This window comes from Liolophura sinensis, chromosome 6 (genome assembly GCF_032854445.1).
Source record: "Liolophura sinensis isolate JHLJ2023 chromosome 6, CUHK_Ljap_v2, whole genome shotgun sequence".
Classification (NCBI taxonomy): domain Eukaryota; kingdom Metazoa; phylum Mollusca; class Polyplacophora; order Chitonida; family Chitonidae; genus Liolophura; species Liolophura sinensis.
Genome location: NC_088300.1, coordinates 40,080,979 through 40,108,923, shown reverse-complemented (window position 1 = coordinate 40,108,923; position 27,945 = coordinate 40,080,979). Strand labels below are relative to the sequence as shown.

Below are 27,945 nucleotides of genomic sequence, written 5' to 3'. Positions count from 1 at the left end.
ATTCCAAGTTCTTTAATATTCCTCCGCCTCGCCTTCTCCCTCATCCTCCACGGAGTCGACTCCAACCTCCTCGTAGTCCTTCTCCAGGGCGGCCAAATCCTCCCGAGCCTCGGAGAACTCTCCCTCCTCCATACCCTCTCCTACGTACCAGTGGACGAAGGCACGTTTGGCATACATCAGGTCAAACTTGTGGTCAAGACGAGCCCAGGCCTCAGCTATGGCTGTTGTGTTGCTCAACATACACACAGCTCTCTGGACCTTGGCCAAGTCACCTCCAGGGACAACGGTAGGGGGCTGGTAGTTGATGCCGACCTTGAACCCAGTAGGACACCAGTCGACGAACTGGATGGTTCTCTTGGTCTTGATGGTAGCAATGGCGGCGTTGACGTCTTTTGGCACGACGTCACCTCTGTACAACATACAACAGGCCATGTATTTACCGTGACGTGGGTCACATTTCACCATCTGATTGGCTGGCTCGAAGGTGGCGTTGGTGATTTCAGCCACAGATAACTGCTCGTGGTAGGCCTTCTCTGCAGAGATCACCGGTGCGTAGGTAGCCAGAGGGAAGTGAATACGTGGGTAAGGTACCAGGTTGGTCTGAAACTCGGTCAAGTCGACATTGAGGGCGCCGTCAAATCGGAGAGAAGCCGTGATGGAACTGACGATCTGACCAATCAAACGGTTCAAGTTGGTGTAGGTGGGACGCTCGATGTCGAGGTTACGGCGACAGATGTCGTAGATAGCTTCGTTGTCGACCATGAAGGCACAGTCCGAATGCTCCAGGGTTGTATGGGTGGTCAAGATGGAGTTGTAGGGCTCAACCACAGCCGTGGACACCTGAGGTGCAGGGTAAACAGCAAATTCCAGCTTGGACTTCTTGCCATAGTCGACACTGAGACGTTCCATGAGAAGGGATGTGAATCCAGATCCAGTGCCTCCTCCGAAACTGTGAAAAATGAGGAATCCCTGAAGACCCGTGCATTGGTCAGCCAGTTTTCGGATGCGGTCAAGAACCAAGTCGATGAGCTCCTTACCGACGGTGTAGTGACCTCGGGCATAGTTGTTGGCGGCGTCCTCCTTGCCGGTGATGAGCTGTTCGGGGTGGAACAGTTGGCGGTATGTTCCAGTGCGGACTTCATCTAGAAATGAGAGAAAGGATTTAATGCAATGAAAGCTGAAGCACAATTTTTCTCTCTGTTTGTATTTATGTGTTCAGGTAGTGTTTTAATACAGATTAGCACGGAATGTTGAAAGTTGAAATATATGTAGAGCGGTTTCCCCTGTCAGTACATTGCGTTAAGATTTGCAGTAAATGGCCGCCTGTCTTCGAATTACTCCATCATAATGAAATAGCGTCACGTATGAAAAAGACATATTAGAGGGAACAGTTTAACATAAACTGGCAATTCTTAAGTTAATGTTTTGCTCTGCAAATCATCGTTAATTAATACATTTGTTGTAATATGTGTTTTACGCTGGACTCAAGACATTTTCTCTTAGAAGACGTTAAGCATATTATAGCTTTTTCACTAGCATTCAATTAATAACGGCACCATTTCACCATGTCAGCATGATTTTTCCATGTAAACGGTTGTGCTTATTTCTTAGTGAGTTATATATACTAAACGGCTAGATACCTTTCGCCGTACACTTACAGGCTGATTTCGGGTCTAATAACGTTTGTAATCTGTCAGCCATACCATGCGCACTGCGAGGATATGGGATAGTTCACTTATAGTTTACTTACCGACAACGGTTGGCTCCAAGTCGACGAAGACAGCCCGGGGGACGTGCTTTCCTGCTCCAGTCTCACTGAAGAAGGTGTTGAAGGAGTCGTCCCCACCGCCGATGGTTTTATCTGAAGGCATCTGACCGTCTGGCTGGATTCCATGTTCCAGACAATACAGTTCCCAGCAGGCATTGCCGATCTGGACACCGGCTTGGCCGACATGGACACTGATGCATTCACGCTGTCAAAGAATTAAAAGCGTCTTGTGATAAACATTATTACGTTATACTTTTCCAAAGTATTTTTTCTTTTCGGACCGATTCTTCGGCTCGAACGAGGCTTTTAAAACAGTACCCAAATCAATACAGAATTCCATCATGCAGGCGCCCGGTACAGTTATTCAATATTTAAATTTATAAGTATTCTTGTAAGAAGTAAAAAAAATATCACAATAGAAAGTCATGAAAGCCATTTAAAGTCAAATCAGCACTTACCATTTTAGATTATTTTTATGATGTTGGTGACGTGTAGACAAACTGTATTCCCAGACGGCAAGGGGTCTGATGTGGAAGTCAGATGTGAATATGAACACTTCAGCAATTTGCCGTCTTATATATACATGTACCTGCTGACCATCACCTTGACAACAAACAAAAAACAATATGGCGGAGTGACGGCCTGCATGATTTGGCGACCTGTTCGGACTGGTTATTCCCACTGTCGGCAGTGTGAGCTAATCTACTGTTAATCTGCTCGGTTTGTAAAAAGCGGATATAATGTAACGGAAACAATTACATGTAGAACTTTCACACATTACATACAGTGCATGTATAGTGACGGTGTGGTTATGCTATGTCTAACAGTTTAAACACTATGGAAGTGAAAGTTAGCTGTAAATTCTGTGACAAAGATTGAGATGGACTGTGGATGTAGAAAATATTCCATACCAACACGTGTGACACATATACACGTACATATCGTGCGTCCCGAAGCGACTTAACTCTCTTTCAGCATAGTTATGTTTGAATGGATACACATTGTGTCAACTATGAGAGGATGATATATGGCTTTCAAAAGTTAGCGTTGTATATCGGTGAATTTATTTATTTATTTATTTATTTAAGACAGGAAATGAGCTGTTTTTGCCAGCGCATGTTTTCATGTTCGCTTGTCTGACAGCAGCGTATAACATGGTAAAATTGATGAGCGGACTTGAATGGATACGATATTTGTGCACAGGTTAGCCGTGGGTCAAGGATCAGATTGCCTTCTTGAGATGCTTTCTAGCTTTCATTCCTTTATTTCTTTATTTCTTTATTTCTTATTTATTTGTCTGATTATTTTAACTAAGTTACCTAAAAAGAATTCCACTTCTACGATAGTGGCCAGTTTTATCGCTGGAGGAAATCGGACTATCTGGGAAGGAAACCGGACTGCCTGGGAGGAAACCGAACTGTTTGGTTGACGAACTTTCCAATGTGTTACATATGATTTTGGTGGAAGGAAACCGGTCTACGGTGAAGAGCACACTATGCGATTGCCATTCCAAGATTACTAGAAACAAAACAATCTTAAGAATTCATTGTCTGCAGAGGGTATTGAACCCGAGTCTCGGGGACATGGCGATTGAAAGGCAGGTACCTTATTGAAGAGGGCGCGACCTGTATATGCAGTGTGGAAGGCGAATGGTTGTTTGGCAGAGTAGTGATTTTAAAGTTAATGGCATATTCCGGAAATAGCTTGTGGACGCCTTCCCTCAATTAATGACCATAAACACGTGCATATTTTGGTATTAAATCAGTATAAAACAATGCAAGAAGGGACATGAATGGGCTTAGGTCTATTAAGTATCAAGTCAGATTGGATGTTAATTTTCTGCATTTGATTACTTCTATGATAATTGGCCCTGAGCTTCTTTTCATGTAGATAAATCCATCAAGAAATCGTCAGTTTGATTTTCTCACCATTCACACGACATGAAAACAAAATTTGGCTCTGTCAATTTATTGGCAAGTACAAGGCCCGAACTCGCAACAAGCGTACTCTACCATACCGCTGTATGATTGAAGATTAGATGAAGACAGATGAAGAATATATACATAGATGTTGTTTACTTCTTCGAGTATACTTCCTGATGACAGGTGTAAATATGCAGTTATTGTTCGTAATCTCTTATAGAACACAGCTGTATATTAATTTTCCATGTAGCATTTTCTTCCTGTTCCTCATAACAGGCACAAATATATATTCTGTCTTATTTTCGCAAGTAGTTCCTGATGACAGGTGTCAATCCGAATTGTTGTCATTAACTTGGTACAGAAGACAGTTGTTTCTTATTTTCACAAGCAGTTCCTGATGACAGGTGCAAATCTCAGATTATTGTCCAGAGCCTCGTACTGTGGATGGTTGTGTCTTATTTTCACAAGTAGTTCCTGATGACAGGTGTAAATCTTAAAGTATTGTCCATAACCTCGTACAGAGGGTGGTTGTGTCTTATTTCCCTAAGTAGTTATGATGACAGTTGTAAATCCGAAATTATTGCAAGGAATCATGATTGATATAAATTATATATAGATAGACATATGACTTAATTATCGATTTAACAGGAGTTACTGGATATTATGCTGAAAAATACATTTATTTATGTGATTATTTGTTATTTATTACGAAGGAGACTATTTTTACGGTTGGAAGAAATGGGAATGCCCAGGGTGCACAACCGATCCGTGGAAAGTTGGTGACAAAATTTCCCACGCACATTCTTCAATGACATACTGGTGAAAGACAAGTGGTTTTTAATGAACGTCATTAAGTCCACAAACGACCACACAACTAACAAGTAAATGACAACAGACAAATGAATTCTGTATATTAGGTCATATTTATTCTTGCACGGAAGTGGTTATGGAACGGGCACTTGCGTTGTTCTCCGGTTTATCTGATTTATCTATTTATCTGATTGATTGACACTCATTACAAAGAAGATCATTTATACGGTTAGAAGAAACGGGGAAGCCCTGGGTACACAAACGATCTTTGGAAAGTTATTGACAAAATTTCACATCTACAGGCTTGAATGTTATATTGTTGAAAGACAATTGGTCTTTAATGAATGTAAGTAAGTGCGCAAACGACCACACCAGCTGACAAATAAAGGACAACAGACAAACGAATTCTGTATATTAGGACGTATTTATTGTTGGATGGAAGTGGTTGTGGAACGTACATTTGCGTTGATCTCTGATACTTTCACTCTTTTACAACTGGAATATGTCAATAAAAGAGGAATATGTGATCGACTTTGATAAAGTAATTAAACAATTCCAAGTTCTTTAATACTCCTCGGCCTCGCCTTCTCCCTCATCCTCAACGGAGTCGACTCCAACCTCCTCGTAGTCCTTCTCCAGGGTGGCCAAATCCTCCCGAGCCTCGGAGAACTCTCCCTCCTCCATACCCTCTCCTACGTACCAGTGGACGAAGGCACGTTTGGCGTACATTAGATCGAACTTGTGGTCAAGACGAGCCCAGGCCTCAGCTATGGCTGTCGTGTTGCTCAACATACACACAGCTCTCTGGACCTTGGCCAAGTCACCTCCAGGGACAACGGTAGGGGGCTGGTAGTTGATGCCGACCTTGAACCCAGTAGGACACCAGTCGACGAACTGGATGGTTCTCTTGGTCTTGATGGTAGCAATGGCGGCGTTGACGTCTTTTGGCACGACGTCACCTCTGTACAACATACAACAGGCCATGTATTTACCGTGACGTGGGTCACATTTCACCATCTGATTGGCTGGCTCGAAGGTGGCGTTGGTGATTTCAGCCACAGATAACTGCTCGTGGTAAGCTTTCTCTGCAGAGATCACCGGTGCGTAGGTAGCCAGAGGGAAGTGAATACGTGGGTAAGGTACCAGGTTGGTCTGAAACTCGGTCAAGTCGACATTGAGGGCGCCGTCAAATCGGAGAGAAGCCGTGATGGAACTGACGATCTGACCAATCAAACGGTTCAAGTTGGTGTAGGTGGGACGCTCGATGTCGAGGTTACGGCGACAGATGTCGTAGATAGCCTCATTGTCGACCATGAAGGCACAGTCGGAGTGCTCCAGGGTTGTATGGGTGGTCAAGATGGAGTTGTAGGGCTCAACCACAGCCGTGGACACCTGAGGTGCAGGGTAAACAGCAAATTCCAGCTTGGACTTCTTGCCATAGTCGACACTGAGACGTTCCATCAGAAGGGATGTGAATCCAGAGCCAGTTCCTCCTCCGAAACTGTGAAAAATGAGGAATCCCTGAAGACCCGTGCATTGGTCAGCCAGTTTTCGGATGCGGTCAAGAACCAAGTCGATGAGCTCCTTACCGACGGTGTAGTGACCTCGGGCATAGTTGTTGGCGGCGTCCTCCTTGCCGGTGATGAGCTGTTCGGGGTGGAACAGTTGGCGGTATGTTCCAGTGCGGACTTCATCTAGAAATGAGAGAAAGGATTTAATGCAATGAAAGCTGAAGCACAATTTTTCTCTCTGTTTGTATTTATGTGTTCAGGTAGTGTTTTAATACAGATTAGCACGGAATGTTGAAAGTTGAAATATATGTAGAGCGGTTTCCCCTGTCAGTACATTGCGTTAAGATTTGCAGTAAATGGCCGCCTGTCTTCGAATTACTCCATCATGTTGAAAAAGCGTCACGTATGAAAAAGACATATTAGCGGGAACAGTTTAACATAAACTGGCAATTCTTAAGTTAATGTTTTGCTCTGCATATCATCGTTACTTAATACATTTGTTATAATATGTGTTTTACGCTGGACTCAAGACATTTTCTCTTAGAAGACGTTAATCATGTTGTAGCTTTTTCACTAGCATTCACTTAATAACGGCACCATTTCACCATGTCGACATGACTTTTCCAAGTAAACGGTTATGATTATTTGTTAGTGAGTTATATATACTAAACGGCTAGAGACATTTCGCCGTACACATACAGGCTGATTTCGGGTCTAATAACGTTTGTAATCAGTCAGCCATACCATGTGCACTGCGAGGATTTCGGATAGTTCACTTATAGTTTGCTTACCGACAACGGTTGGCTCCAAGTCGACGAAGACAGCCCGGGGGACGTGCTTTCCTGCTCCAGTCTCACTGAAGAAGGTGTTGAAGGAGTCGTCCCCACCGCCGATGGTTTTATCTGAAGGCATCTGACCGTCCGGCTGGATTCCATGTTCCAGACAATACAGTTCCCAGCAGGCATTGCCGATCTGGACACCGGCTTGGCCGACATGGACACTGATGCATTCACGCTGTCAAAGAATTAAAAGCGTCTTGTGATACACATTATTACATTATAATTTTCCAAAGTATTTTTCTTTTTTTTTTCCTGTTCACCTTTCAAAAAACTGCGATTTTCGGACCGATTCTTCGGCTCGAACGAGGCTTTTAAAATAGTACCCAAATCAATACAGAATTCCATCATGCGGAAGCCCTGTACAGTTATTCAATGTTTAAATTTATAAGTATTCTTGTAAGAAGTAAAAAAAAATATCACAATAGAAAGTCATGAAAGCCATTTAAAGTCAAATCAGCACTTACCATTTTAGATTATTTTTATGATGTTGGCGACGTGTAGACAAACTGTATTCCCAGACGGCAAGGGGTCTAATGTGGATGTCAGATGTGAATATGAACACTTCAGCAATTTGCCGTCTTATATATACATGTACCTGCTGACCATCACCTTGACAACAAACAAAAAACAATATGGCGGAGTGACGGCCTGCATGATTTGGCGACCTGTTCGGACTGGTTATTCCCACTGTCGGCAGTGTGAGCTAATCTACTGTTAATCTGCTCGGTTTGTAAAAAGCGGATATAATGTAACGGAAACAATTACATGTAGAACTTTCACACATTACATACAGTGCATGTATAGTGACGGTGTGGTTATGTTATGTCTAACAGTTTAAACACTATGGAAGTGAAAGTTAGCTGTAAATTCTGTGACAAAGATTGGGATGGACTATGGATGTAGAAAATATTCCATACCAACACGTATGACACATATACACGTACATATCGTGCGTCCCGAAGCGACTTAACTCTCTTTCAGCATAGTTATGTTTGAATGGATACACATTGTGTCAACTATGAGAGGATGATATATGGTTTTCAAAAGTTAGCGTTGTATATCGGTGAATTTATTTATTTATTTATTTACTTATGACAGGAAATGAGCTGTTTTTGCCAGCGCATGTTTTCCTGTTCGCTTGTCTGACAGCAGCGTATAACATGGTAAAATTGATGAGCGGACTTGAATGGATACGATATTTGTGCACAGGTTTGCCGTGGGTCAAGGATCAGATTGCCTTCTTGAGATGCTTTCTAGCTTTCATTCCTTTATTTTTTTATTTCTTATTTATTTGTCTGATTATTTTAACTACGTTACCTAAAAAGAATTCCACTTCTACGATAGTGGCCAGTTTTATCGCTGGAGGAAATCGGACTATCTGGGAAGGAAACCGGACTGCCTGGGAGGAAACCGAACTGTTTGGTTGACGAACTTACCAATGTGTTACATATGATTTTGGTGGAAGGAAACCGGTCTACGGTGAAGAGCACACTATGCGATTGGCGTTCCGAGATTACTAGAAACAAAACAATCTTAAGAATTCATTGTCTGCAGAGGGTATTGAACCCGAGTCTCGGGGGCATGGCGATTGAAAGGCAGGTACCTTATTGAAGAGGGCGCGACCTGTATATGCAATGTGGAAGGAGAATGGTTGTTTGGCAGAGTAGTGATTTTAAAGTTAATGGCATATTCAGGAAATAGCTTGTGGACGCCTTTCCTCAATTAATGACCATGAACACGTGCATATTTTGGTATTAAATCAGTATAAAACAATGCAAGAATGGACATGAATGGGCTTAGGTCTATTAAATATCAAGTCAGATTAGATGTTAATTTTGTGATTTTGATTACTTCTATGATAATTGCCCCTGAGCTTCTTTTCATGTAGATAAATCCATCAAGAAATCGTCAGTTTGATTTTCTCACCATTCACACGACATGAAAACAAAATTTGGCTCTGTCAACTTATTGGCAAGTACAAGGCCCGAACTCGCAACAAGCGTACTCTACCATACCGCTGTATGATTGAAGATTAGATGAAGACAGATGAAGAATATATACATAGATGTTGTTTACTTCTTCGAGTATACTTCCTGATGACAGGTGTAAATATGCAGTTATTGTTCGTAATCTCTTATAGAACACAGCTGTATATTAATTTTCCATGTAGTATTTTCTTCCTGTTCCTCATAACAGGCACAAATATATATTGTGTCTTATTTTCACAAGTAGTTCCTGATGACAGGTGTCAATCCGAATTGTTGCCCATAACTTGGTACAGAAGACAGTTGTTTCTTATTTTCACAAGCAGTTCCTGATGACAGGTGCAAATCTCAGATTATTGTCCACAGCCTCGTACTGTGGATGGTTGTGTCTTATTTTCACAAGTAGTTCCTGATGACAGGTGTAAATCTTAAAGTATTGTCCATAACCTCGTACAGAGGGTGGTTGTGTCTTATTTCCCTAAGTAGTCATGATGACAGTTGTAAATCCGAAATTTTTGCAAGGAATCATGATTGATATAAATTATATATAGATACACATATGACTTAATTATCGATTTAACAGGAGTTACTGGATATTATGCTGAAAAATACATTTATTGATGTAAGTGTTTGTTATTTATTACGAAGGAGACTATTTTTACGGTTGGAAGAAACGGGAATGCCCAGGGTGCACAACCGATCCGTGGAAAGTTGGTCACAAAGTTTCCCACGCACAGGCTTCAGTGACATACTGGTGAAAGACAAGTGGTTTTTAATGAACGTCATTAAGTCCACAAACGACCACACAACTAACAAGTAAATGACAACAGACAAACGAATTCTGTATATTAGGTCATATTTATTCTTGGACGGAAGTGGTTATGGAACGGGCACTTGCGTTGTTCTCCGGTTTATCTGATTTATCTATTTATCTGATTGATTGACACTCATTACAAAGAAGATCATTTATACGGTTAGAAGAAACGGGGAAGCCCTGGGTACACAAACGATCTTTGGAAAGTTATTGACAAAATTTCACATCTACAGGCTTGAATGTTATATTGTTGAAAGACAATTGGTCTTTAATGAATGTAAGTAAGTGCGCAAACGACCACACCAGCTGACAAATAAAGGACAACAGACAAACGAATTCTGTATATTAGGTCATATTTATTCCTGGATGGAAGTGGTTGTGGAACGTGCATTTGCGTTGTTCTCCGATACTTTCACTCTTTTGCAATTGGAATTCGTCAATAAAAGAGGAATATGTGATCGACTTTGATAAAGTAATTAAACAATTCCAAGTTCTTTAATATTCCTCCGCCTCGCCTTCTCCCTCATCCTCCACGGAGTCGACTCCAACCTCTTCGTAGTCCTTCTCCAGGGCGGCCAAATCCTCCCGAGCCTCGGAGAACTCTCCCTCCTCCATACCCTCTCCTACGTACCAGTGGACGAAGGCACGCTTGGCGTACATTAGATCGAACTTGTGGTCAAGACGAGCCCAGGCCTCAGCTATGGCTGTCGTGTTGCTCAACATACACACAGCTCTCTGGACCTTGGCCAAGTCACCTCCAGGGACAACGGTAGGGGGCTGGTAGTTGATGCCGACCTTGAACCCAGTAGGACACCAGTCGACAAACTGGATGGTTCTCTTGGTCTTGATGGTAGCAATGGCGGCGTTGACGTCTTTTGGCACGACGTCACCTCTGTACAACATACAACAGGCCATGTATTTACCGTGACGTGGGTCACATTTCACCATCTGATTGGCTGGCTCGAAGGTGGCGTTGGTGATTTCAGCCACAGATAACTGCTCGTGGTAAGCTTTCTCTGCAGAGATCACCGGTGCGTAGGTAGCCAGAGGGAAGTGAATACGTGGGTAAGGTACCAGGTTGGTCTGAAACTCGGTCAAGTCGACATTGAGGGCGCCGTCAAATCGGAGAGAAGCCGTGATGGAACTGACGATCTGACCAATCAAACGGTTCAGGTTGGTGTAGGTGGGACGCTCGATGTCGAGGTTACGGCGACAGATGTCGTAGATAGCCTCATTGTCGACCATGAAGGCACAGTCGGAGTGCTCCAGGGTTGTATGGGTGGTCAAGATGGAGTTGTAGGGCTCAACCACAGCCGTGGACACCTGAGGTGCAGGGTAAACAGCAAATTCCAGCTTGGACTTCTTGCCATAGTCGACACTGAGACGTTCCATCAGAAGGGATGTGAATCCAGAGCCAGTTCCTCCTCCGAAACTGTGAAAAATGAGGAATCCCTGAAGACCCGTGCATTGGTCAGCCAGTTTTCGGATGCGGTCAAGAACCAAGTCGATGAGCTCCTTACCGACGGTGTAGTGACCTCGGGCATAGTTGTTGGCGGCGTCCTCCTTGCCGGTGATGAGCTGTTCGGGGTGGAACAGTTGGCGGTATGTTCCAGTGCGGACTTCATCTAGAAATGAGAGAAAAGATTTAATGCAATGAAAGCTGAAGCGCAATTTTTCTCTCTGTTTGTATTTATGTGTTCAGGTAGTGTTTTAATACAGATTAGCACGGAATGTTGAAAGTTGAAATATAGGTAGAGCGGTTTCCCTTGTCAGTACATTGCGTTAAGATTTGCAGTAAATGGCCGCCTGTCTTCGAATTACTCCATCATGTTGAAAAAGCGTCACGTATGAAAAAGACATATTAGCGGGAACAGTTTAACATAAACTGGCAATTCTTAAGTTAATGTTTTGCTCTGCATATCATCGTTAATTAATACATTTGTTGTAATATGTGTTTTACGCTGGACTCTAGACATTTTCTCTTAGAAGACGTTAAGCATATTATAGCTTTTTTAGTAGCATTCAATTAATAACGGCACCATTTCACCATGTCAGCATGATTTTTCCATGTAAACGGTTGTGATTATTTCTTAGTGAGTTATATATACTAAACGGCTAGATACCTTTCGCCGTACACTTACAGGCTGATTTTGGGTCTAATAACGTTTGTAATCAGTCAGCCATACCATGCGCACTGCGAGGATATGGGACAGTTCCCTTATAGTTTACTTACCGACAACGGTTGGCTCCAAGTCGACGAAGACAGCCCGGGGTACGTGCTTTCCTGCTCCAGTCTCACTGAAGAAGGTGTTGAAGGAGTCGTCCCCACCGCCGATGGTTTTATCTGAAGGCATCTGACCGTCCGGCTGGATTCCATGTTCCAGACAATACAGTTCCCAGCAGGCATTGCCGATCTGGACACCGGCTTGGCCGACATGGACACTGATGCATTCACGCTGTCAAAGAATTAAAAGCGTCTTGTGATAAACATTATTACATTATAATTTTCCAAAGTATTTTTCTTTTTTTTTCCTGTTCACCTTTCAAAAAACTGCGATTTTCGGACCAATTCTTCGGCTCGAACGAGGCTTTTAAAATAGTACCCAAATCAATACAGAATTCCATCATGCAGAAGCCCTGTACAGTTATTCAATGTTTAAATTTATAAGTATTCTTGTAAGAAGTAAAAAAAGTATTACAATAGAAAGTCATGAAAGCCATTTAAAGTCAAATCAGCACTTACCATTTTAGATTATTTTTATGATGTTGGCGACGTGTAGACAAACTGTATTCCCAGACGGCAAGGGGTCTGATGTGGAAGTCAGATGTGAATGTGAACACTTCAGCAATTTGCCGTCTTATATATACATGTACCTGCTGACCATCACCTTGACAACAAACGATAAACAATATGGCGGAGTGACGGTCTCTATGATTTGGCGACCTGTTCGGACTGGTTATCCTCATTGTTGGCAGTGTGAGCTAATCTACCGTTAAGCTGCTCGGTTTGTAAAAAGCGGATATAATGTAACGGAAACAATTACATGTAGAGCTTTCACACATTACATACAGTGCATGTATAGTGACGGTGTGGTTATGCTATGTCTAACAGTTTAAACACTATGGAAGTGAAAGTTAGCTGTAAATTCTGTGACAAAGATTGAGATGGATTGTGGATGTAGAAAATATTCCATACCAACGCGTGTGACACATATACACGTAAATATCGTGCGTCCCGAAGCGACTTAACTCTCTTTCAGCATAGTTATGTTTGAATGGATACACATTGTGTCGACTATGAGAGGATGATATATGGCTTTCAAAAGTTAGCGTTGTACATCGGTGAATTTATTTATTTATTTATTTACTTATGACAGGAAATGAGCTGTTTTTGTCAGCGCATGTTTTCCTGTTCGCTTGTCTGACAGCAGCGTATAACATGGTCAAATTGATGAGCGGACTTGAATGGATACGATATTTGTGCACAGGTTAGCCGTGGGTCAAGGATCAGATTGCCTTCTTGAGATGCTTTCCAGCTTTCATTCCTTTATTTCTTTATTTCTTTATTTCTTATTTATTTGTCTGATTATTTTAACTACGTTACCTAAAAAGAATTCCACTTCTACGATAGTGGCCAGTTTTATCGCTGGAGGAAATCGGACTATCTGGGAAGGAAACCGGACTGCCTGGGAGGAAACCGAACTGTTTGGTTGACGAACTTTCCAATGTGTGACATATGATTTTGGTGGAAGGAAACCGGTCTACGGTGAAGAGCACACTATGCGATTGCCATTCCAAGATTACTAGAAACAAAGGAATCTTAAGAATTCATTGTCTGCAGAGGGTATTGAACCCGAGTCTCGGGTACATGGCGATTGAAAGACCTGCACCTTATTGAAGAGGGCGCGACTTGTATGTGCAAGTGGAAGGAGAATGGTTGTTTGGCAGAGTAGTGATTTTAAAGTTAATGGCATATTCCGGAAATAGCTTGTGGACGCCTTCCCTCAATTAATGACCATGAACACGTGCATATTTTGGTATTAAATCAATATAAAACAATGCAAGAATGGACATGAATGGGCTTAGGTCTATTAAATATCAAGTCAGATTAGATGTTAATTTTGTGATTTTGATTACTTCTATGATAATTGCCCCTGAGCTTCTTTTCATGTAGATAAATCCATCAAGAAATCGTCAGTTTGATTTTCTCACCATTCACACGACATGAAAACAAAATTTGGCTCTGTCAACTTATTGGCAAGTACAAGGCCCGAACTCGCAACAAGCGTACTCTACCATACCGCTGTATGATTGAAGATTAGATGAAGACAGATAAAGAATATCTATATAGATGTTGTTTACTTCTTCGAGTATACTTCTTGATGACAGGTGTAAATATGCAGTTATTGTTCGTAATCTCTCATAGAACACAGCTGTATATTAATTTTCCATGTAACATTTTCTTCCTGTTCCTCATAACAAGCACAAATATATATTATGTCTTACTTTCACAAGCAGTTCCTGATGACAGGTGCAAATCTCAGATTATTGTCCACAGCCTCGTACTGTGGATGGTTATGTCTTATTTTCACAAGTAGTTCCTGATGACAGGTGTAAATCTTAAAGTATTGTCCATAACCTCGTACAGAGGGTGGTTGTGTCTTATTTCCCTAAGTAGTTATGATGACAGTTGTAAATCCGAAATTATTGCAAGGAATCATGATTGATATAAATTATGTATAGATACACATATGACTTAATTATCGATTTAACAGGAGTTACTGGATATTATGCTGAAAAATACATTTATTTATGTGATTGTTGTGATTTATTACGAAGGAGACTATTTTTACGGTTGGAAGAAACGGGAATGCCCAGGGTGCACAACTGATCCGTGGAAAGTTGGTCACAAATTTCCCACGCACATTCTTCAATGACATACTGGTGAAAGACAAGTGGTTTTTAATGAACGGCATTAAGTCTGCAAACGACCACACGACTAACAAGTAAATGACAACAGACAAACGAATTCTGTATATTAGGTCATATTTATTCTTGCACGGAAGTGGTTATGGAACGGGCACTTGCGTTGTTCTCCGGTTTATCTGATTTATCTATTTATCTCATTGATACTCATTACAAAGAAGATCATTTACACGGGTACAAGAAAACGGAATGACCAGGGTACACAAACGATCTTTGGAAAGTTATTGACAAAATTTCACATCTACAGGCTTGAATGATATACTGTTGAAAGACAATTGGTCTTTAATGAATGTAAGTAAGTGCGCAAACGACCACACCAGCTGACAAATAAAGGACAACAGACAAACGAATTCTGTATATTAGGACGTATTTATTGTTGGATGGAAGTGGTTGTGGAACGTACATTTGCGTTGATCTCTGATACTTTCACTCTTTTACAACTGGAATATGTCAATAAAAGAGGAATATGTGATCGACTTTGATAAAGTAATTAAACAATTCCAAGTTCTTTAATATTCCTCGGCCTCGCCTTCTCCCTCATCCTCAACGGAGTCGACTCCAACCTCCTCGTAGTCCTTCTCCAGGGCGGCCAAATCCTCCCGAGCCTCGGAGAACTCTCCCTCCTCCATACCCTCTCCTACGTACCAGTGGACGAAGGCACGTTTAGCATACATCAGGTCAAACTTGTGGTCAAGACGAGCCCAGGCCTCAGCTATGGCTGTCGTGTTGCTCAACATACACACAGCTCTCTGGACCTTGGCCAAGTCACCTCCAGGGACAACGGTAGGGGGCTGGTAGTTGATGCCGACCTTGAACCCAGTAGGACACCAGTCGACGAACTGGATGGTTCTCTTGGTCTTGATGGTAGCAATGGCGGCGTTGACGTCTTTTGGCACGACGTCACCTCTGTACAACATACAACAGGCCATGTATTTACCGTGACGTGGGTCACATTTCACCATCTGATTGGCTGGCTCGAAGGTGGCGTTGGTGATTTCAGCCACAGATAACTGCTCGTGGTAAGCCTTCTCTGCAGAGATCACCGGTGCGTAGGTAGCCAGAGGGAAGTGAATACGTGGGTAAGGTACCAGGTTGGTCTGAAACTCGGTCAAGTCGACATTGAGGGCGCCGTCAAATCGGAGAGAAGCCGTGATGGAACTGACGATCTGACCAATCAAACGGTTCAAGTTGGTGTAGGTGGGACGCTCGATGTCGAGGTTACGGCGACAGATGTCGTAGATAGCCTCATTGTCGACCATGAAGGCACAGTCGGAGTGCTCCAGGGTTGTATGGGTGGTCAAGATGGAGTTGTAGGGCTCAACCACAGCCGTGGACACCTGAGGTGCAGGGTAAACAGCAAATTCCAGCTTGGACTTCTTGCCATAGTCGACACTGAGACGTTCCATGAGAAGGGATGTAAATCCAGAGCCAGTTCCTCCTCCGAAACTGTGAAAAATGAGGAATCCCTGAAGACCCGTGCATTGGTCAGCCAGTTTTCGGATGCGGTCAAGAACCAAGTCGATGAGCTCCTTACCGACGGTGTAGTGACCTCGGGCATAGTTGTTGGCGGCGTCCTCCTTGCCGGTGATGAGCTGTTCGGGGTGGAACAGTTGGCGGTATGTTCCAGTGCGGACTTCATCTGAAATTTTAAAGGCAAAATTATTGATTAAGTAAAGGCTTTATATTGCTCCCCACAGTTAATGTTAATTAATACATGTATTTTAATATGTGTTTTACGCCGGACTCCAGACATTTTCTCTTAGATGACGTCAACCATGTTATCGTCTCTTATTAGCTTTTTCACTAGCATTCAATTAATAACGGCACCACTTCAGTTATTTTAAATGGCTTAGGTCACTGAGTGCCATGTGAACATGATTTTTCCACATAAACGGTTATAAAAATTTGTTGGTGACCTACATATACTAAACGGCTAGAAACGTTAGGCCACACATTTAAAAGCTGGTTTCGGGTCTAATATTTTTTGTAGTCAGTCGGTGATACCATGGGGTAGGCCGAGGATTTCGGATAGTTCCCTTATAATTTACTTACCGACGACGGTTGGCTCCAAGTCGACGAAGACAGCCCGGGGGACGTGCTTTCCAGCTCCAGTCTCACTGAAGAAGGTGTTGAAGGAGTCGTCCCCGCCCCCGATGGTTTTATCTGAGGGCATCTGACCGTCCGGCTGGATTCCATGTTCCAGACAGTACAGTTCCCAGCAGGCATTGCCGATCTGGACACCGGCCTGGCCGACATGGACGCTGATACACTCACGCTGTTAAAGGAAAGGAAATAAAACATGTTACTATGCTGTATTCAAGATTTTCTGTTATTACCGTAATTTTCAACCAGTTATGAATCTGTGTTTCTTTTTGTGTGAAAACTGGAACCACGTAATGTTGTTTGATGTTTAACTCCATATTCAAGAGTTTTACACTTATAGAATGGTGCTTATCCATTTGAATCTCGAAAACAAACTTACAATAAATGAAAATTAACTTGGTACTTACCATTTTGGATTGTTATCGAGGTGTAGACAAACTGTGTTCCTAGACGGTTAGGAGTCTGATATGGAAGTCAGCTATGAATGTGACATTAGCTGAATCTACCCTGCTTATATACCTTCAACCGTCACCTTGACAGCACCTTGGCTCCAAACAATATAGTGGAGCACATGGTCTCCATGCGTGATGTAACCCAGGACAAGTTCACACGGGCTGAGCTTCATTTTGAGTAATCTTCTCATGCTTTTTACGCGGCTGGTAATCCGGTGATTATCACACCGAGCTGCTAACAACAAAGATCCGTTTGTATTCACAGGCTGTTCTACTGTTTGCAATATTAGTAGTTACATTTTATATACAAGCCTATACTGAGTCTGCCCCAAAAATGACAATGTACCTAAAAACATTCAAAACAGGTAACGTTCGGCTCCAATATATTCCCTTCGTGATGTTTGACTAATGTAGAAAACACAAGTTTGTGAATACCATAGACGTATGCAGCGATTACAACCAACAAAGATTACTTGACTAAAAGGTACATATATAGTGCTTTTAGGATTCTCCTCCGGCAGTACTATTTACAAATACATGTACGGTCAATACTTCATGACCTTCACTACTTGTGTTATCATCCAGTCTTTAGTACAAAATATGTCAGTCTTTGATACCATAATAAGAACTGTTATATTCATGACCGTTATCATGCAGTCTTCAATACAAAATATGTCAGTCTTTGATACCATAATAAGAACTGTTATATTCAAGACCGTTATCATGCAGTCTTTAGTACAAAATATGTCAGTCTTTGATACCATAATAAGAACTGTTATATTCATGACCGTTATCATGCAGTCTTCAGTACAAAATATGTCAGTCTTTGATACCATAATAAGAACTGTTATATTCATGACCGTTATCATGCAGTCTTCAGTACAAAATATGTCAGTCTTTGATACCATAATAAGAACTGTTATATTCAAGACCGTTATCATGCAGTCTTTAGTACAAAATATGTCAGTCTTTAATACCATAATAAGAACTGTTATATTCGTGACCGTTATCATGCAGTCTTCAATACAAAATATGTCAGTCTTTGATACCATAATAAGAACTGTTATATTCATGACCGTTATCATGCAGTCTTCAATACAAAATATGTCAGTCTTTGATACCATAATAAGAACTGTTATATTCATGACCGTTACCCTATCAGTGGCTTTTTACCTATTTATTCTTAAGCCATCGTTCAGGGATTGAGATAAACTGTCAACCGTCACATTTTCACCCCTGCTTTTGGTTTTACTCTTCGTGGTATGGTTTGTTTTAATATCAAGTACACAACCCTAACAATGCCATTTCAAACTTTGTACTCCATGGGCGTTATCGGTGTCAATTACAAATTTGTGTCCATCTGTGATCTGATTCAGAGCTAAATACATGTTCCACTGGACCGTTTGACTTGGCCGGCGATACCGTTATACTTATAATTTATAATTTTATGATGGTTCATCCTTGCTTTTAGGTCATTTACATTGTTTATTCCTATATCTCCAGCCCCTGGTTGCCCCGATATCGTGGCTAGCGCCGGTCTTGTAGCCAAACCATCGTTTAATTCGGCCAAGATGAGTTTCAGCTGTCAGGATTCCTTCAAACTGTACGGCCCGACTGAGATCTTCTGTGATAAAGTCAGCTGGGATAAGCCTCCGCCTGTTTGTCGAGGTAAGCCACCTTTTCTATATCAGCTAGGACGGGATACATGCAATAACAAATTATGAACTCGGCGTTTCAAATACGCATAAAGATATCAATCTGCGAAGAAATCACTAAGGAAACGACAGTAAGCAACAGATAATAATACTAGCTACAACGTTTTCTGAATTGTAGTGCTTTAACAAGACGTTTAAAATCCTGAAGCATTAGTAACACATGGACGCAAAGGTCAGAGATTGACCTGGCAAGTAACCCTGTATTTATCAGTCTGTGTTTACAGCATCCAGAGTATCGGAGAGAAGCTCTGTTACTCTCCTGTCTTTCTTCGAATGAAAAGGTGAAAATGCCATAGGAAACTGCCTCTGAAAGTATCTTGACTTTTTTAAGGTTCTTTTTTCACTAAACTAAATATAATCTAATGTTGGAATTTTAAGGCGGGCATTATGCGCCATACTGCGAGTGACCTTGTACTCTGACGTCACATTCTCCAGACGGGCGATTTTTTTAAATTGATCTTCATTTTGTGTGTAATAAAAGCTATTCCAACATCGAAAGCTGTGGGAAAATTTGTTGTACCAGAATATGTACCTAAACACAGCTATGGTAAAAAATACTCACCAAAGAATTCAAGCATTGGAAGGCATTTAACAGTCTTTAAAAATATTTTTAAAAAATAATAAATAAATAAATGAAATATTTTACGTTCATTTTTCAGTTATCTAACATACGAACTAACTTCTTTTGTTTAGCTTTGATTCATTCTGAAAAGCTCGACTCGGATGTTATTTAAGCTTGGTGCACGTCCATGCATGTGGCCTGAGAGTGTCGCTGTGTTATAATATCAGTACAAATGACCGGTTCATCAGAAGATTAGGTCCTAACGTCTCCTTTCGTCATCCATCGAGTGGCTGAGCGTCCGGTATGTCACGAAGCGATCTTAGACTTAGGTGCATTCCGTTATTTTAGCTGAAATCTATTTTACAATAAATTACTCAGAATTCACGTGGTCAAGCAATATTTTGACCTTGTTACGAAAAAACGATTTTAAAGTGATTTGAAATTTGGACTAAAGTTTAACATCGCTTGTCTTCCCGGGACTTAAACTCAATATGACAGCGCCTACAAACCCACCTAGTACTACTCTTCTATACATATACTATTTCCGAGGAGGTGAAAACGAAGTGATTTTTTTTTCTGTCTTCAATAGCCCGCCATCGTTCAGCATTCTAATTTATTGTTTATTTTCGATTTAGTCCTAGTTTCGTATTAGGGGAAACTGTTCGGTTAATGATACCAGATGGCATCAAAAGTTATAGGTAAACACTTGAATCAGTGGAAGCTCGCTTCGCCCTGCCAGAACTACCACGTGCGGTGTAACTGATCCGTGAATCTTGATCGTATCGAGTGGGTATAAGGGTTACCGCCCTTCGTGACGTCCACTGCCCTCTATCACGTACTAAGCAGAGCAAATTAGTGATTTGTCTATAAACTGTCAAGCCTATCACTCACCTTTCACTAGATTTGCTTTCACAACATGTCATTTCTGCACACTTGATCCACAAACGCTCGGCCTCAATACGTAATAGGAAAACATCTTAGGGTTCAGTTCATTTCTGATAACGTTGACCGACCTCGTATGTCAATTGATCTGGAAACAAATCGGTGAACGGAACGATAACATCACTCATTTGCGTAGTCCTACAGTCATGTTCAGAGCTATTCGCCTTGCTTTCTGTGGATTACTTATCGTCAACTTTTCCGTGTTGGATGGTATGTGGTTGAATATGTGTTTGAATGATATGAGATGTTCAAGTACATATAGATTTAAAAAGGTGCTACAAAAGCCCTGCATCTGAATTTTGTATTTTCTGTGGAGCACAGGTGTCATTTTGATTAAGTGTCTTCATTAATGTACATTTCGTACAGATCACATTTCTGAATGGTTAGTGAGTTCGAATTCCATCTCAGTCGCTACGCCGTCGTTGTACCCGGGAAAAGAATGAACGGTTTTTTAACAGCACTCTTTGAGGCGATAATACATGTGTTTTTTTTCTATCTGTTTGTCGTGCCATGTCTGGGTACAGAAATCGCCATGTGTCTGGTTACCAAAATCGGCCCGGGTCTGGGTACTGAAATCGCACAAAGCCTGGGTACTGAAATCGCAGAGAGTCTGGGTACTGAAATCGCAGAGAGTCTGGGTACTGAAATCGCCCCGTGTCTGGGTACTGAAATTGCCCTGTGCCTGGGTACTGAAATCGGGCCGGGTTCTAGGTACTGAAATCGCCCCGTGTCTGGGTACTAAAATCGCGTCGTGTCTGGGTACTGCAGTCGCCCCGTGTCTGGGTACTAAAATCGCGCCGTGTCTGGGTACCTAAATCGCGTCGGGTCTGCGCACTGAAGTCGCGCCGTGTTTATGCCATTGTGATTTGTTGTTGTGTTCACCTATAATTTCTAACTGACATGCCGTTACCTACAGATAGTTTTCGTTCATGAATTAGTGACCAATAACTGTACGTGATTGCTAGCTTAAATAAAGCTTGCTAGTAATAAAGTTATTATTACACACACAGAGATACATTATGTAATTCGCCACATTCAAATGGACAGATCAATAAAAAACATTTTTTTGTTGTTTTTTTTTTTTGCCTTTGATTTACTAACGTGTACCGGTATATATTGCAGCTACGTCATCGGTGTTGGAATGTGATTTTGAACAAAGTGATTTGTGTGGCTGGAGGCAGTCCACAAACGACGATTTTGATTGGAGCAGACACTCCGGCCAGACTCAGTCAGGACACACTGGACCGCAGACTGACCATACGTATGGAAAGCTGAAGAAAGGTTCGTGTTAATGTTTGCTACTTATCCATTAGGTTTGACAAAAAAATCCCATCACACTTTGGAATGTGAAAGGTGAATATTGAACATCATTAAAAGATAAAATAAGGCTGTTTAGTGTAAAGATGAAAATGAAAATTATATTTTTGTAGTGAAATCAACATTTAGGCCTATATTGAGTAATTCGCTTTGTCCTGAAATCAATACTGGTAAATGTTTATTTGTTTTTTATTTTTTATTTTTATGGAATACAATTTTATAGCAAATTAAATTTGAATAGGAAAATCTAGGCGAGGAAATTGTCATTCGTATACTGGTCCCCCTCCAAAAGAACGTTTAAGACAAACCACCGAAGAACGAAGTAAGCATTTAAAGTAGGAAATAGTCAGAAATTAACGATGATTTAAAGACACAAGAAATGTGCTAATGAATAAAATATATTATCCCAATCAAGTATTCTGCTCGTTTATAATTTGCCAGTAATCAAAATATTTATCGCGGTTGGGCGGAAATGAAATATTTTATGGGTTTTTTTTTTCGTTTCAGGTTATTATATGTACATCGAGACCTCTTCGCCCCGGAAAACGGGTGACGAGGCAGATTTACTTTCCCCGGTGTATCAACCGGAGCAGAGCGACCAGTGCTTCTCTCTGTGGTACCACATGTTCGGCAAAACGGGTACGATTAGAATGCACTGTCACAAATAAATCTCTGATTAGACATTAAACGACAGCACAGGTATACTTATCTACTTATTTATTTGATTGGTGTTTTTCGCCGTACTCATGAATATTTCACTTATACGACGGCGGCGAGCATTGTGGTGGGAAGAAACCGTGCAGAGCCCGGGGGAAACCCACGACCATCCGCAGGTTGCTGACAGACTTTCCCACGTACGGCCGGAGAGGAAGCCAGCATGAGCTGGACTTGAACTCACAGCGACCGCATTGGTGAGAGACTCTTGAGTCACTATGCTGTGCAAGCGCGCTAACCGACTGAGCGCACAGGTAAACTAGTAGCATATATAATGAAACTTTTCTCTGTTGTTTCTCTGTTTGTGACAAATAGTTATAGAGAGCATACATGAATCGGGAATTGCCATTTATCAACTTCAGTACCTCAACTCTTCAACAACTTCTTCAAAATATTTTGGACCAAAAAGCATCCCCAATCATAAATTGAACTTCATACTGGCTTAAATGACAGAATCATCAGTCGAATGTCACAATGTAGCTGTTCTTGTGTTCTCTGTCCCTAAACAGACGTAGGAAGTTTGGACATCTTCATAAAGCCGGAGAGCGGAGACTTGAATTCTGTCAATTCAAGTTTCCACGTGGTCGGTAACCAAGGAGACGTCTGGTTGAGAGCTCAGACAACTGTTCCACCCCTTGACGAAAACTTTCAGGTATAAACCTTGACACCTTTTACACACGTTGCACTGAACATTGAGGTTATCAGAATCGTTCATCTGTGGGCTGTGTCTACATAATTGTGGGCTGTGCCTACATAATTGTGGGCTGTGCCTATATAATTGTGAGCTGTGCCTACATAATTGTGAGCTGTGTCTGCATAATTGTGGGCTGTGCCTACACAATTGTGAGCTGTGTCTACATAATTGTGGGCTGTGCCTACATAATTGTGGGCTGTGCCTATATAATTGTGAGCTGTGTCTACATAATTGTGGGCTGTGCCTACATAATTGTGGGCTGTGCCTACATAATTGTGGGCATAACACACTGTACTTCTGCTCCAGGATATACTTCACCTAAAATATACAAGAGTATGATGTTTCCAATATAATTTTATCGATCAATACGATAGTGAAATATTTACTTTAGTCGTTTGCTAGTTGTTTGACGTAATACCAATTAATTAGAGTCGGTATATTTGGGCGAATGTGTATGCCATTAGGATTTTCAATTCTCATAGTCGCTGTTATTCTTCTAATGTTTACAGGTTGTGATTAGAGGTAAACGTCTGGAGGGCTACGCCAGTGATATAGCCATTGACGATGCTAGGCTTTACAACTGTTCGGAAGGTGAGATAAGTTGCTAACATTCTCCACTTCCCCCAAGGAGGTTATGGTTTGCCTTTGTTCATGTGTCTGCCTGCCTGTCTGTTTTTCTGTTTGCGGGCGTGGGGTCGGGTCTGTCAGCAACTTTATTGAAGGTGGAGTTTTCCGTAGAAGTTGTCCATGGGCCACATGTAAGGAGCACCCCATTAAATTTTGGTGAAGATCCCATCCGAGCTGGAACCAGGAATTGTTTAACGATTTTTCAACAATGACAGATATTTCAGGGTGCTGTTTGTGGCGCGCAGAATTTGTACGTTTAGCTGTGCCAGAAGTCTTATACCTTCTGCGTGCCTTCTAGATAAGAAAATAACACGGCTTGATGTTAGAAACATGCGGTTTAATGCTGGTAAAGCTGTTGAGATCAACTAAATGTGCATTATAACTACTGGTTTTCATCGTTTAATCCACAAACCTAACAAGTGATTTTATTTATTTATTTCTCAGAGCACTGTTTAACGCCATACTCAAGAATGTTTCACTTATACCATGGCAGTCAGTTTTACGAGTTGAATCGGACTGCCAAGGGTAAACCACTGACCTTTGGCTAGTTACTGACAAATTTTTCCACGCGTGACGTTCAGATAAGTGCACCATACTATGGCAGACAAGTGGTGTTCAACGAACGTTAGGCTGTGGAAATAGCCACACAAGAGTAATTCACTCCTTTTTGATACGAGTTAATGGCTCCACAAACGTTCATCAGGTTTCAAGCCTCGGCTTGTGCCTTCCAGATTACATGTGTTCCATGTTTGGCTTTTCCCTAAGCAGGTATGGAGTCTTCCATAAAAGCGTTTCTCTTTTGAAAGGTTGAAATGTATTATGTCTTTATTTTTATCTCTCTTTCAGAATTTATCACAAGCACGACAGAATCAACGACAGTAAGTGTGGAAACGACAACGACAGAGCCCGCAACCACAGCCACTATAACCATTAGAACGAGGCCGCCACCGACAAGAGCAACCACGATGAAAACTGTGGCAACCAGGACAAGCCGGGCGACAAGGGCGCCAACCACACAGACCCCAATGACAAATCCATCGAAAACCATACCAAAACGAACAACTAAAATGCCTATGGTCAAAACCACTCGAAGAACTCCAACGATATCCTCAACAGCAGTTGTCAGTATTAGAACAACAAAACGAGTGCCCACTCGACCAAAATGGACATGGCGAACGCACAGAACCACACTGTCAACGACGACACCACGTAGCAGAACCACGCGACAACCTACATCACCGACCCCACGGAAGCCACGCACAACAAAACGAACACGTCGACCAAAAACCACCAAAACGACGCCAATGTCCACAAGTATGCCTAAGCCCACGACCCAAGTCGTAACTTCCAACATGACAAAAACAAACTCAAGGAGACCCATTCTTGATGATGGGAACAAAACCAGCGACGTCACAAATTTGCCGTCTACGTCACCCGCAGACGTTAACACAACTGACGCTAATAATCGCGTGGTCGACCCTCAAGTGACGACAATAGACCTACGCAACGCAAGCGCTGAAGCTGGAAACATTACTGAACCGTTTTCAGGGAAGGGCTCTGTGAGTACAAACATGAATGGTTTGATTCCTCTCGCCATCGGAATAGGCGGAGGTGTTCTCTTTGTCATCATAATCAGTGTCATCTTGATAGCAATTTGGGCTAAAAAGAAAAAACATCGAGATGTGAAGCCGTATGAGGAACTGGAACCTATAACAAAAGCCATGTCAAAGACAAGTCTTAATTTAAACCTAGTGAATGACTACAATATAATAGATAACGAGTGAGCCTTGGATGTTACCCCTGCCTACCTAACGTCGAGACCTCTGGTTCCTACACGTCACTGTATTTGTAAATAGGAGCTCCAGCTAACATTCCATAAGTCTTACCTTTCTTTCAACGATGTGATTTGCAAACAGTTTATTACATACTGGGTATACAAACCCTGTTACGTGTGGGTATGTATATAATCTATTTATTATTCCGTCACCTGCGCTGCTTATCTTTCGCCAACATTTATTATAGGACTGTGCTTGCTGGAACAGAAGGAAAGCAGTGGATATTTACACAACAGGGGTGTCTTGAGGAACATTTTGTGCTTTCTAGAGCATATAAGCTTCAGGAAAAGACGTTTTGTGCTTTTTTACAGAATTCAACCTTTAGAAAAGGAATTACACTGGAAGAAGCTGAAATAAGTGCATTCAATGTCTGAAGAATAACGTTTGGTTAGACACGGTCGCAAGATACCGGTACTTTCCTAAATGATGTTAAGATGAAGGCTGTCTTTTGCATGTGGTTGTTATTCACTTCTGAGCTATTTTGGCCATTGATGTATACAGCTCGTGATTCACGTGGCTTCATTGTTAACAACTAATTCTCGACTGCTCAGTGGACCGTGACCATTAAACTGCAGCACGTGCATAACAGTAACAGGGAATGGTATCAGATAACCTCACAAGGTTCTGTAGAGCTCAAGTGGTTTGAATGAGTAGTAACACCTACAGTCCATACATTCAGTTCAATGCCGGTTCAGATACGGCAAAGGAAAGTCTTACCTCTTTGTGGTACTCATGTTAGTATACTTCCAAAGTTTGATCTGCTTAGGTGAAAAAAATGTTATCTGTATACCGGATCGTGCATGTGTAAACATTGCGGCATCTGTAAGCCTGGATTAAGCTGATTTTTTTCACATATTTAATATACGATAATCACCGCTTAGATTTTAAAGGCAATGTAGTGCTATTTTTAGCCCCTGTGTGCAGCAGATTGTTCTTCCTTTTGCCATACATGTGTGAATAAGTCAACCCCAAACAAAGAGAATTCATATTTAAAGTTACTCCTGCAGAAACGGTGTGGATATCTTTAGGGCCTTTATTTTGGTTGTCGACATATAAGGATTGAGCATATATATATCATTACTACTATATGTGTAATTTTTCCCCCCTTCGTTAACTCAAATTTGAATTTTAGTTGTTCTATTAATATAAATCTCAAGGAGATAGGAGTTTTGCTTGTTATGTCACCTGATATTCTTGTAGAATGTCCCTTAATTAATATCATGATTTACTTTACTTGTAAATATTGGCAGACAAGGGCCCTCTTCGTTATGTCATTTACGAATAAACCTATGTGTACAGGACATATCTTTTGTGAACAAAATTAGTTATATGCTGTGTATATATTGGTTTTGTTCCGAATATGTACAGATATACCTGGTAAAACTCTCGGGCTGCAGGCCTTCTCTCTGCTGTACAGCAGAGCTAATTAATTCGGTTCTGATGGGGGAACAGTATAAAATTGAATAAATAATTAGAATCAAGCGCTTTGATATATGACCCTCCACTTGTTTTTGGAGTGACCAGCGGAATAAACCAGGCGAACATAACTGTACTTACAAATCCAGGCCGTCAATAGAAAATATTCAACAAAACTGATCTCAGGGGTCGGCTTGATACACAAAACCATTTTTGGACAAAATGTGCATATTGGTAAGAAAACAAAATATTTGAAATTGGATCCTCAAGCTTGACGGAAGTTGTACAAAAAAAATTATCAGGAGATAAATTTTGACATGAAAATTCCAAGAATATGACTCTCCATGTTTCCGCCTTAAAAAAAGAGATCGGTCAAAAAGTGCATCATCTATGCTACTCAAGTTCAACTCTGCATCTTGGCTCTAATGATAAGGAGTGGCTCAAAGTATTCTACACTCTTCCTGTGCCCTTTTTTCTCTTTTTTTTTTAAATAATCGTAACACGTGAACAGTTGGTACGAAGTATGATATGAAAGGAGAAAAAAGAAACTTGATCTTTGCGTTGTGGGTATTTGGGACCACAACTTGGAGTGAGTGAGTGAGTGAGTGACTGGGGTTCCACAACCAGGAAAATACTGTCTTTGGGGAATAATATTATAAATGAAGACGTATAACACGTTTAATAATATATTTGCACTACAATTTGATCTTTTCACGTCACAAATGTGCTCAACCGAGATTTTGATGATATTTATATTTTTAATATATTCATAAATATTATATTTATTTATTTGATTGGTGTTTTACGCTGTACTCAAGAATATAAATATTGTAATAATTCAGCTTAAATGTATGTTTTCGGATATAAACAAGTTTACATTCAAATAAATTGATGAGACGTGCATCACATCCGTATTTAAAATATTAAACGCAA

The 27,945-nt window shown here is 41.3% G+C and overlaps 5 protein-coding genes across 5 annotated transcripts in view; 1 reads left to right on the top strand and 4 right to left on the bottom strand.

Moving 5' to 3' along the window:
• LOC135469292 (uncharacterized) overlaps window positions 1–26,920 on the top strand; it is a 34,662-nt gene extending 7,742 nt beyond the window's left edge. Inside the window, exons 3-8 of the mRNA XM_064747908.1 lie at window positions 18,694–18,858; window positions 21,532–21,690; window positions 22,234–22,365; window positions 22,950–23,092; window positions 23,644–23,725; window positions 24,608–26,920. Of these exons, the coding sequence (XP_064603978.1) occupies window positions 18,694–18,858; window positions 21,532–21,690; window positions 22,234–22,365; window positions 22,950–23,092; window positions 23,644–23,725; window positions 24,608–25,545 (1,619 nt within the window). The 3' untranslated portion in view covers window positions 25,546–26,920. The remainder of the gene's footprint in view (window positions 1–18,693; window positions 18,859–21,531; window positions 21,691–22,233; window positions 22,366–22,949; window positions 23,093–23,643; window positions 23,726–24,607) is intronic.
• Window positions 13–1,979, bottom strand: LOC135469293 (tubulin alpha-1A chain-like). Its single transcript, XM_064747909.1, has 2 exons — window positions 1,751–1,979; window positions 13–1,142 (listed from the first exon to the last, which is right to left on the bottom strand). Exons 1-2 carry the CDS (start codon window positions 1,869–1,871, stop codon window positions 13–15), a joined length of 1,251 nt encoding a protein of 416 aa, XP_064603979.1. The 5' UTR covers window positions 1,872–1,979.
• On the bottom strand, window positions 5,065–7,031 carry LOC135469295 (tubulin alpha-1A chain-like). The gene is made up of 2 exons (XM_064747911.1): window positions 6,803–7,031; window positions 5,065–6,194 (listed from the first exon to the last, which is right to left on the bottom strand). The coding sequence occupies exons 1-2, from the start codon at window positions 6,921–6,923 to the stop codon at window positions 5,065–5,067; spliced, it is 1,251 nt and encodes a 416-aa protein (XP_064603981.1). The 5' UTR covers window positions 6,924–7,031.
• On the bottom strand, window positions 10,145–12,111 carry LOC135469294 (tubulin alpha-1A chain-like). The gene is made up of 2 exons (XM_064747910.1): window positions 11,883–12,111; window positions 10,145–11,274 (listed from the first exon to the last, which is right to left on the bottom strand). Exons 1-2 carry the CDS (start codon window positions 12,001–12,003, stop codon window positions 10,145–10,147), a joined length of 1,251 nt encoding a protein of 416 aa, XP_064603980.1. The 5' UTR covers window positions 12,004–12,111.
• Window positions 15,145–16,823, bottom strand: LOC135469296 (tubulin alpha-1A chain-like). Its single transcript, XM_064747912.1, has 2 exons — window positions 16,688–16,823; window positions 15,145–16,274 (listed from the first exon to the last, which is right to left on the bottom strand). The coding sequence occupies exons 1-2, from the start codon at window positions 16,806–16,808 to the stop codon at window positions 15,145–15,147; spliced, it is 1,251 nt and encodes a 416-aa protein (XP_064603982.1). The 5' UTR covers window positions 16,809–16,823.
• Window positions 26,921–27,945: the final 1,025 nt, after the last annotated feature.